This window comes from Euphorbia lathyris, chromosome 2 (genome assembly GCF_963576675.1).
Source record: "Euphorbia lathyris chromosome 2, ddEupLath1.1, whole genome shotgun sequence".
NCBI classification, from domain to species: Eukaryota; Viridiplantae; Streptophyta; class Magnoliopsida; order Malpighiales; family Euphorbiaceae; genus Euphorbia; species Euphorbia lathyris.
Genome location: NC_088911.1, coordinates 3251730 through 3263940, shown reverse-complemented (window position 1 = coordinate 3263940; position 12211 = coordinate 3251730). Strand labels below are relative to the sequence as shown.

At 36.6% G+C, this 12211-nt stretch overlaps 1 protein-coding gene across 3 annotated transcripts; it reads left to right on the top strand.

The window, feature by feature from the left end:
* The first annotated feature begins 6750 nt into the window (after window positions 1–6750).
* On the top strand, window positions 6751–11447 carry LOC136220809 ((+)-neomenthol dehydrogenase-like). 3 transcript variants are annotated; one of them, XM_066008619.1, is made up of 5 exons: window positions 6751–6965; window positions 7076–7305; window positions 7746–7814; window positions 8994–9170; window positions 10930–11447. In XM_066008619.1, exons 1-5 carry the CDS (start codon window positions 6953–6955, stop codon window positions 11311–11313), a joined length of 873 nt encoding a protein of 290 aa, XP_065864691.1. In that variant the 5' UTR covers window positions 6751–6952; the 3' UTR covers window positions 11314–11447. The 3 variants fall into 3 exon arrangements, with proteins under 3 accessions (XP_065864691.1, XP_065864690.1, XP_065864689.1); XM_066008618.1 differs by having other exon boundaries at window positions 7059–7305; XM_066008617.1 differs by lacking the exon at window positions 6751–6965 and having other exon boundaries at window positions 7027–7305.
* Window positions 11448–12211: the final 764 nt, after the last annotated feature.

Sequence of the window (12211 nt, the reverse complement as noted above, 5' to 3'; positions counted from 1 at the left end):
TGTGTGGGAGATATTGCGTATCCCCGTAGATGGTGCCATGGTGACTGCTGATGCGACTGTTGATGAGCTTAAGGAGTGCGTGATGGATTTGTTTGGGGTGACTCGGGTTTAGTTAGATGCCCGTCATTATGCTTCTGGTGGTATACGAGCCGCTTCCATCATGGAGCACTGTAGAGGTGATCGGATTCCTGAGACCCAGGCTATAGCTTGGACGTGGCTGATGCTCGGTTCCACCTTGTTCGTAGACAAGAGTGGTGACCGCATCCGACCTTCTTGTCTGTTAGAGGTGCAGGACTCGGCGGCTGGAGCCGTTGGACTTTCTTGGGGATCAGCTGCACTAGCATATCTATACTGTCATCTTGGTATTGCTACCAGAGGAGATTACGGGCAGATGACGGGTTGTATGACATTGCTCCAGTCCTGGATTTACGAGTATTTTCCTTGCTTCAGGCCACATCGAGAGGCAGTTACAGTTGACCCGGATCTTCCTAGGGCTTCGTTGTGGCCATCTATATCGATGGAGAAGAGCGATGAGCGGCTGAGAGCATTTCGTGCCCGGCTTGATGTGTTGACAGCAGATGAGGTATACTTGCTATATAATTATAAATACTGTTCAATTAAAACAAATTTGTGTATTACTTGTATGTGTTAATGTAATTTTATACATCTGTAGGTCATGTGGATGCCGTATGGCCCTGATGCCATTACTGAGACCCTGAGGACTCTATATTCTGGATGGATACGGTATCGGGATGTGATCGAGCCGTACATGCCGGGGCGATGCCTTCGACAGCTTGGACATGTGCAGACCATTCCTAGACCGATATTGCAGCCTTCTAAGGCTGTTCGCCCGTGGACCAGTTTGAAGTATCGTGTAGAGGTGCCAGCTGTGATGGTGCAGGGTATTTGGGACTCTTTTCCCCAGTCGTCCGTCCTTATACTGTCTGTATTCACTCCAGCACATACTCCATCAGATTGTGAGGATCAGTACATGCATTGGTACACCCATCACTCACACCCTCGTCTACTTCCGGAGATTGTTGCACCCGGACCGACTGTTTATACTCGCTCAAACAGTGAGATTGTAAGTTATTTTTGGTTTTTCTTTACTGGTCTAGTAATGTGAAATGATATTTACTGAAATGTGAAATGATATTAACCTTGTTTTTTGTTCTTTACTTTTTTACAGTGGATTAGTCGATTATCTGGCTGGGGTGAAACTGTGTTGGATCACATGAGTCATCTGGACGAGGATGCTGCGATTGTATATAGGCAGTCGTTAGAGGAGATTATGGATGCTTGGCATTTGGCCAAGTGAGTTATGACTGTATTTTGAAGTATTTTAGTACTATTTTGACTGAATTTGGTGGATTGATATTTTAGTACTTTTTTGTGGTATGTTTTGTTATTATTGCAAATTTAAGAATACATTAGAACGACATAAACGGCATAAACTGTAAAAATACATTACAACGACATAAACTAAAAAAAGACATTACAACGACATAAACCGGAAAAAAAAGACATTAGTCACTATCTTCTTCGTACACCTAAATTTTTGGTGAAGATGTCGCTGGTACACCTGACTGTATTGCAAGGTATATCTCTTTCTCCTCTGCAATATTCGTCTCATATTCCACAGGAAAAATGTTCCATGGAGCATTTCCTCTATTTCTTGGCCAAGCTCGTCCTGGCAGGTAATCGTTCTTTGAAGCGCTGATAGTCTGTAGTACTCGAACCTCTAATTTATAGCGATCCTAATTTTTCACGATCGAGTAAGGATAAGTTCGATGAACCTCATGAGAAATTTCAGACTCTGTCCATCTTAAAAAGATGATGGAGTTGAAATTTTTTTTAGGGATGATTCCCCTCTGATTATCACGCAATAGTCTGGCGAACATAGCTTTCCAGTCATCAATAGGCATAAACCACTTCAGAAATGTTTGAATATGACTAGGAATATTTCCTTCATTCAAATTGTTCAACCATTCCTCTAGAGCAAATTCAAAAGGCATGTAATACATATAACATAAGAACCACAGCATGTGTAGTGAGTATATTGGAAACTCACCAGCAGACGGAAGCTTGAAGCAAAACATAAATGGAAATTCAGGATGGAACATAGTTGGACTCACAAATGTCTCTCCATATACACGGATTGCGTAGTATTGGTAATCAAGCATCTTCGTCGTGCAATCAGACTTATTCAAAGTTGAAACTATGCTTTTTTCTGGAGGAAAATTAGGGAACTCGTTGGTAAAATCAGATGAAGCCATTTATGTTTGAGATTTTTCGTTGATCGTAATGTAAAGAGTAAATGTGGATAACTGAAGTAGCAACATTGTTTAATTTTATAGATGGAGAATATAGCCGTTGGAATATAGACGTTGGAATATAGACGTTGGAATATAGCCGTTGGAATACCACATGTTCGAATATATTAATCAGAATTGATCAGAATTCACCTGTAACATTACAGAACCACACATAATTGATCAGAATTCACCTGTAACATTACAGAACCACACATAATTGATCAGAATTCACCTGTAACATTATAGAACCACACATAATTCATCACAATTCACCTGTAACATTACAGAACCACACATAATTGATCAGAATTCACCTGTAACATTACAGAACCACACATAATTCATCACAATTCACCTGTAACATTACAAAACCACACATAATTGATCAGAATTCACCTGTAACATTACAGAACCACACATAATTCATCACAATTCACCTGTAACATTACAGAACCACACATAATTGATCAGAATTCACCTGTAACATTACAAAACCACACAAAATTCATCACAATTCACCTGTAACATTACAGAACCACACAAAATTCATCACAATTCACCTGTAACATTACAGAACCACACATAATTGATCAGAATTCACCTGTAACATTACAGAACCACACATAATTCATCACAATTCACCTGTAACATTACAGAACCACACAAAATTCATCACAATTCACCTGTAACATTACAGAACCACACATAATTCATCACAATTCACCTGTAACATTACAGAACCACACATAATTCATCACAATTCACCTGTAACATTACAGAACCACACATAATTGATCAGAATTCACCTGTAACATTACAGAACCACACATAATTCATCAGAATTCACCTGTAACATTACAGAACCACACATAATTCATCAGAATTCACCTATAACATTACAGAACCACACATAATTCATCAGAATTCATCTGTAACATTACAGAACCACACATAATTCATCAGAATTCACCTGTAACATTACAGAATATCAACCACTAATATCCCCTAAGTTGGGCCAATCTGGTCCACTGTGTCACCCTATCCTGATAGAAGCGCTCCCATCCTACAATGCTTTGGCCTCGGTGCACAAACCACCAGTGTACTATAGGGGGCACCGGAAAGTTAGGCGATAAATTTAAACGTATGTAGTGCTGACAGTGATTCCCTAAATGAGCTATACAAATCTCACGTGATGGTCTTGTAGCAGTCGATGCGACATACAATGGTAAGATAGTACCACACAACGCTAATGTGTCCCCACCTGAGAAGCCAAATAACATGATAGCAGAATTGTACATGGTAGCAACCGGCCACAAGTCATCCCAAACGATCATCCAATAATCCGGCGTACAACCTGCACCGTCCCAACTTACTCTACGAAGAGCTGCATCAACAGTATCAACAAACACTCTTTGATACAAACAACGGTTAGCAATTACTTCATTTCGAATGTGATGCCTAATTGTCTGCCACGCTTCTTCGTCACCAAAAATGTAAGTTGATACCGTACGGAAACCACAATTTCCATCACCTATAACGTCGTAGTATGATTCGACGTATGGTTTAATTATGCCAACTATTTTATCGGAATGTACGAATTCAGAACCATGATACGTTTTTCCATCTGCATTCATGTATATTAGTGTAAAACAACTCTATATTGCAAAATAGTTATAAAAAAAAGTTAGGTTTATCAGATATAATTTACCTGATGAGGCAGCATTATGTACCGAGGATGACGAGCTAATTCTGCCACTTCTACCACGACTCCTAGATGAACTAGTAGAACGAGCCCGTCCACGACGAGTTTCATTATATTCCCAAGAACTCGGCATACGTTTTGTGGATTTGCTCACCTTAGGTCGCCCCCGCACTTTAATTTTGACATCGGGTTCGGTGTACTGAGCTTGATCAGGGTGTAGTTGATCATGGATAAACATTGAAATATTACGCATTACGGATGGGTCGGCTTTAGAGACTTGGTCCACTAAGGACTTAAAATATCGCTGCTCCTCGTTCAGATCATTACGCCTGTCATTTTCATCAGTGTGACCATGATTGATTAAAAGTGTTCTCCAAAACACGTGAACACTCTCAGAACTGATCATTTGTTCCAGATCACAAGCTCATTTCAGTTCACATGCACATGGTATCTGATGCGATGTTCTCAATACACAACCGCAATGCACGTACACTTCATGGCTCACCCCTCTCATACGCTCTAACTCTTGATTCAACAACTGCAGACAATAATGAGAGACTTTGAATACAAGTTGGCTTAATGGGCGTCCGGTGAAAGTGACTGCTTGACGAAGCCGCGACTGTTCAAGCATGTACCTGATACGAAGACAAAATTATTATTAGTTAGTGAAATGATACAACCCTAAATGCAAATTCCAAAATCGCAGTAGAAGAAATTGCAAATACCTTATATTGGTTGCTTGTGATTCAATCTGCTTGTGAACCTTCTGCCATACCGTGTCAAGGGACCCAGTTGCCGTATTGAGCCATTGCTTTAGACTAGCATGTTCGCTCTCCACTCGACAAGTAGTTGTGTTACCAAAATGTAGGAACTCCTTTGTCCAAGCAACAACAAACTTCTCCTTATGCACCAACCACGTCTCCTCAACATACGAGATAACTCCTTTGAACCTGCTCATCTTTTCCTTCATCATCATAAGATTGGTCTCGTACTCCTCAATGGTTAATGATTCTAATATTGTTCTCCATTTGCCATTCTTGAATTTAGAGGCAAGACCTTTATCTCCAATGATTCTATACACACGATCTTCCACATCCTTATTTATATGCCAAGTGCATAGCAAGTGCGCTGCTTGTGGAGAAACTTCTTGTATCGGCTTTAATAACCCAAGCTCCCTGTCACTAACAACAACGGTCGGGTTAAGATCATCCCCAAGCAAAATCTTCAGCCTTTGCAAAATCCAACGATAGCTCCCTTCGGTCTCGTCTTTAACAATAGCATACGCTATCTTGAAGTTATTATTGCATGGCGTCATCCCAACAATCTCAACAAACGGCATTTTGTACTTGTTTGTTTTGTACGTTGAATCAATGCCGATGTACCAGTGGTAAGTCCTGAACATATCAACTGACTCTGGATGTGCCATGAACACATGCGTTATCACACCTGAATCAGCCTGTGTGTAATTGACATATTTGTTCTCCACAACAATATGGTAGAATTGACTAGCCAGGTCTCTACCTTCAAACGCGTCCCTCCTCATTTTGTCCCTGTAATTATATGTGTTTAATTACTGAGTTGTCCTCTGGGTGTTTTTCTTTAACTGCTGCTAAAATAGCACAAGGCTTTGCTTGAGCTGAAGACATATCACGCACAATTTGTTTAGATGCGATACTGAGTCCGCTCATTTGCCGACTTCCCTCTGGATACATACGTATTGTATGGTTATGCATTCCAGTTAACCCAGCCTTAGCCTTTATCCCCCATCCCGAAAGGTCTGCATGTTGATAGGCTTTAATCTGAAATTTACAGCGGTACGCTTTAGTTTTACTTTTTCTAATTGCATGATCTTCATCATTTTGCACAACACCTCTATATCGTTCACCCCGTGAACAGCGCAACAACTTCTGTTTTCCCCCATTTTTGTGCGAAAATATTACAAGCTCAAACCCATTCTGAATAGCTATCTTTTTTGCCCAATCAATAGCATCCTGACTGGAGGGGAAAACGGTATCCGTTATAAAACGCGAACTATAATCAATGTTATCGGGGTTCCAATCTTCTATCGGTACCTGAATATACGAAAAATTTACATTAAAATTACAAAAAAAATACTTCGGGGCTATTTCTCCCGTTCGAAATTAATTCGGCGCAATTTCTGCCCATTTTTGCCTGAACGGGCAGCGCGTACTGCCCGTTCCATAGGTGAAACGGGTGGCGCGTACCACCCGTTCCATGGGTGGAGCGGGTGGCGCGTACCACCCGTTCCTTAGGCCGAACGGGTAGTTCATCCATTCGGCCTAAGGAACGGGTGGTATTCGCCACCCGCCCAGGCAAAAATCGAATAAAAAAAAATAGAAAAAATGCTAAATAACGTTTTTAATTCTCGTAATATTACCTTGTGTTCGAACTCATTGTCTTCGGGAATGTTTTGATCCATTTTTTTCAAATCCGGGATTTGTGCTCGGGAGAGAAAACTAGAGAGAGTTTTGAAGGTTTTAGGGGAAAAAAAGTGGCAAGGGTATAATGGTCAAAACAGTGCGGTGAACCGGAAATTAGGGGCGGTATTTAGCAATACCTTTTTATTTGAATCGAAGTAAAATAAGAGAAACCTTGGGCTCTAGAAGCCCCAAATGTCAAAGCCCATGTCAATCATCTGAGGCCCAACAACCTCCCATCACATCAATAAATAACATATAACATATTTGTAATGTTAAAATATTATTCAAATGAAGCAGTTGAAATTGATTTTGTCAAATTCTAGTGCTCCTCGCATTTCATCTTTCAAATTCATTTCTCATCTCTCTCTCGGCCTCTTTCCTTCACTGCTTGTTATCTTCCTCACTTCAATTCAATTCAACTTTGTAACTTACAAAGGAGCATACAGAAGCATCGAGAAACTTTTCAACTTCTACTTATAAATCATCAATGGCAGATGATAACAAGAGGTAATTCTTCTTCAATCGTATGGAAATTAATCTTCCCTATCTTTTATGCAATTTCTTACTTATGATTTATGAGAATCTCACTATATGTTCCAGATATGCTGTGGTCACAGGAGCAAACAAGGGGATCGGATTTGGAATTTGTGAGGAGCTTGCTTCAAAAGGAATTGTCGTGATTTTAACGGCCAGAGATGAGAAGAGAGGCCTTGAAGCTGTTCAGAAACTCAATGATTCCGGTCTCTCCGATTATGTCGTTTTTCATCAACTTGATGTCGCCGATTCTGACAGTGTCGCTGCGCTTGCTGATTTCATCAAATCTCAGTTCGGAAAGCTTGATATCTTGGTACGGATATAGTTAATTTAACCTCACCTAATCTTTGCATCTAAAGTTAATGCCTATATCCTGTTTGATTAATGGATTTAAAGAGAAATTTGAATTGGATTGATAGACAGACTTTGATTTTGAACAACTAACTTCGGAAAGCTTGATATCTTTGTACTCGTTATCTCAATCTGAGGTTTTGATTGATGTGTTTCTGTGTATAAACTGATTATTTAATTAATTAAAATTGCTTCATTATGCGATTTCGTTCTTCGTTCTATCAGTGGCTCCTTTTATGATATTTGTAGTAGATTTTATAAATTTTAACAGATGATATGTCTCTTTCAAAGTTAATTGTTACTTCTGAATCAGTTTTATGAGATTCTCAGTGTTTTTGAAGGAAGCAAATTTCAAATAATCGTTTTTTGAGATTTTGAAAGCAATATTGTGTTTCTGTGCAGGTAAATAATGCAGGAGTTTCTGGAGTTAAAATTGATGCTGACGCTTTAAGAGCTTCTGATCCGAGCAAAGTAAGTTTCTACTAGGATACTCGTAAGTTTCTTCATATTTGATGAGACTTATATTTAAGAGTTGTTAATGAACCCAGCCACTCGTAATTCGGCTCGATTTAAGTCAGCTCGAAAGCTCGGGAGTAGACTCGGTTATAGATTCATGAACAAACTTGATTGTAATGTTCATAAACACGCTTGTAAGCAAGATTGGTTCAATTATTTTTTCTAATAATAGTATTTCTACAAAGAGAAAATGCAAAACTATATAATTTTGTGTTAAAAATTAGTTTTATAGGAAAACAATTCAACAAATTTCAGAAAATATAATTAATAAGATGTTGGCGAGCAAAGTTAATGCTTAAAATTAACTAGCTGTTCACTAGAAAAGCTCGTGAACAAACAAACGTACAGCTCATAAACAAGATTTTGAGCTGTTGATCTTGTCAATTTTCTAACGAGTTGACTATAAGGAGGTCACAGCTCGGCTCGGCTTGATTACAAGCCTACTTATACTGATAGTAATTGAAACAAGTTTCTATTAATGTTTCAAGAGTTATCTTTTTACATCAAACTTATGTAAAATAAACAAAGGTTAAAATTTGATTTGAGGCTAATTAAGCATCAAAATTAGTTACTGATTGCCCAAGTAGAATAAGAGTATTGTAGATTGTTTATGTTATACATAGCATAGCATGATTACTGAAAGTAAGACTGTCATCGAAATCGAAGAGGGACAACTAGTTAGGTTTCAATTGGCATTGGCCTACTTACTTCTCCGCTTTTCAGCCTAACGACTGCTACCTTTTTCGATTGCTTTCATCATTCAAAATTGCTTAATACGTTGGTTGCTAGCCACTTGTACTTGTCTAAAAAAATCAATTGCCCTTAAAATATTCAATTTTACTCCTGAATTTATTTAAAGTTACCTATTAATCTCTTAAAATTCACATGGTGAAATAAGGTAAATTTTAGGAAAGTTGAAATATGTACGCTTTAAACAATTTTAGAAGACTAATAGATCTTTGTTCAAAAGATTAATGAGTAAATTGGTCATTCTAAATAAATTTAGGAAGTGAATTCAACCTTTTCAAAATACAGGGATAATTGACTTTTTTAGACAATTTCTAAAGATATATTAAGCTTCAGAATTTTATTTTCCTATGTACATGAACATGATGCTTGATTTCGTTGATGCAGGAAGGTGGACAAATAAATTGGAGTGAAATAATGAGTCAAACATATGAGTTAGCCGAAGAATGTGTGAAAATAAACTATTATGGTGCCAAGAGGATGATTGAAGCACTTAATCCTCTACTCGAGTTATCTGATTCACCTAGGATTGTTAATGTTTCATCCTCCATGGGCAAATTAGAGGTAACTCTTAATCCACTCTCTTTTGCACGAACGAGAAATTATACCATGCTATGATAGTTTCAAATAGGCATTTTACTTCGAACTAATAAAATACGTCATTTGTAATAAAATACGTCATTTGTAGGCACTGTTTGAATATAAATGAGACCCACACATTATTTTTAAAATGTGTTGCAGTGTCTATACTAATGGAGCCTATAAATGATGTATTCTCTCATTAGTCTTCAGTTATAATAAAGATGTCTACTTTTAACTCTCATAGCATACCTGTTTAACTTATTATGTCTTGGCGTATTGAACTTATTCTGTCTTGGTGTATTGGCTTGGAACGAGGGTGTGTTTGATTGGGAAAAAAATGTTTTATGTCCAAATACTCCCAAAAATCCATAATTATCTTCCTTTCATCCCTACTTTCTTCTAACCGAACAAAACCTAAATGTATGTTTCATATGAAATGGTGCCAAGAGGATGATTGAAGCACTTAATCCTCTACTCTGATTCACCTAGGATTGTGAATGTTTCGCCACTTTCTTTTGCACGAATGAGAAATTATACTGTGCTATGATAGTTGTAAGTAGGCATTTTATTTGGAACTAATAGAATATGTCATTTGTGGGCACTGCTTGAATATAAGTGGGCCCCGTATATTATTTTTAAAATGTGTTACTGGGTCTACACAAACGGAGCCTATAAATGATTTATTCTCATTGGTTGTTAGTTATAAGTAAAATGTCTAATTTGAACTTTTATAGCATACGTTTGGACTGAAGGTGTATTTGATTGGGAAAAAAAATATGTTTTTATGTCCCAAAAGTTCTATACTTATCTTCCTTCCATCTGTACTTTCTTCTAACCGAACAAAACCTAAATGTGTATTTCATATGAAATGAGAGGAGGATTTGTGCTATCCTCTATCCTCCATCCACCCAACCTTCATACTTGATCCGCCCTAAATTTCACAGCGCCTCAATATTTGGGAGGTTAGGCTTAGTTTGATTTGAAATTTAAATTTTAATTGAGTTTGACATTTTTTTTCTTTCAAAAGGATAAAGTTCAAATTTTATCCCTTAATTTATTGTGAAAGTTAAATTTTATTTCTTATTATATAAAACATTCCAGTTTTACTCGTATTATAAAAAAATTAGCTCAATTTTATAATTATGATAGAAATCTAGTTGGATTTTACCCTGTTCTAAAAAAATATTAACAGAAATTAGGATAGAATTCCATGAGAATTGGTAAAATTGAGCTACAATTTCTATGATGCGGGCAAAATTACAACGAATTAATTGCATTGATGATCGTTGAAGTTTGGACATAGTTTCAAAAAGGTCACTGAAGTTTTTCTTTCTGTTTTCCGACATTATAGCCCAACATCGGAAAATATTTCATTCTCCAACAAAATATTTTCCGAGCCTTGATTAAAGGTGTGTTTGTTTACCTACTTTTCACCTACTGTTTGCCTTTCACTTTAAAAGGCAGAGTTTTAGGTGTTTGGTTAGACATTTCTTATTTGCCTTTTACATCTGAAAAGTAGCTTTTTACAAAAGCGGGGAATCTCTGCTTTTCGGAAAAACCTTTTCCAAAGGCAACCAGGAAACAGGAACAACAACCAGTTAACAGAAACAGGAAACATCAAGTAGCCAAACGGATCCTAAAATTCTGCAAAAAAAAAAAAATATAAGAAATTGAGAATCCAATCCAAAATTATATACATTTGTGAACTTTAGCTCATAATATTCTTTATGACTTGTATCAGAATGTATCAAATGAATGGGCTAAAGAGGTATTAAGTAATACCGAAAAGCTTTCTGAAGAGAAAATTGACGAGGTTCTAATTCAGTTTCTAAACGACTTTAAAGAATGTTCATGTCCACCGGTAAACAAAGGTTGGCCTGCTTTCATGTCTTCTTACGTACTATCAAAAGCAGCTTTGAATGGTTACACACAAATCCAAGCTAAGAAATTTCCCAAATTTAGAATAAATTCTGTATGTCCTGGCTTTGTCAGTACAGATATCAATCTCAATACAGGTAAATTATCCGTCAAAGAAGGTGTTAAATGTCTGGTAATGTATGCCCTTTTACCTAATGATGGTCCATCTGGTGGCTTTTTTATGTACAATCAAGAAACAACCTATTAATATATTAGATATGTATTGATTTTCGTGGACAAAGGGACATGTTCAAGTTTGTATTTATAAATAAGGTTTCTTTGTTGATTTGTAGGAACATTTGTGAAACATTTTAATTGTAAGGCTAAATTATAGTTCAAGTCTATCAACTTTACATGTTTATATTAGGACAAATTCCAAATATAACCTGTATAGTTTCTTCGATTTGTATATGGATGAACTTTACACTTTTATATTATGAAAAATTCCAAAGAGAAAACTTGGTTTCTATTATGTGATATTAAAAAACTTTACTCATTTTCATGGTATGACCACTAAACTTCAAACGTAACATAAAAGTTAATTAATTTTACACTTTTTAACATTATGACCTCTAAACTTCAATCAACGCCTGAAAATGAATGTTGATGGCCTTAAAATAAGAACCTCCAAGAATCTTTAATATTTTAAGGAACTTTAATTCTTCTAAATTTTCGTTTTTAGGTCATTTAAGTGTTGTTTGGTTAGAAAAGAGAAAGTGAACTTTTAGATATAGAAAGGTTTAGAAATGATGATTTTGGAAAGTAAAAAATGTGGTTTCAAGGTAAATGTCGTTCTAAACAACTGAAATTCTTGAACATTTCCATTTTGAGGTTGTTAACAGTCATTTTGAAGTGTTAGTTAAACTTCAGTCACTTTTATATTACGTTTTGAAGTTTAGTGGTTTTATCGTGAAAATGAGTAAATTTCAGTGGCCATAGGTGTAATATATTCAATATTTTTGTGATTAACTTATTCGTGACATATTTAATTGTTAGCATTCTAACATATTTTTTGTAACCGTGTTAGTAACACATTAAATATCTTAGACATGATTAATGTTTGGAAGGTTCGATGTGACAGTTAAATAACAGTCAAATCGGCTTTC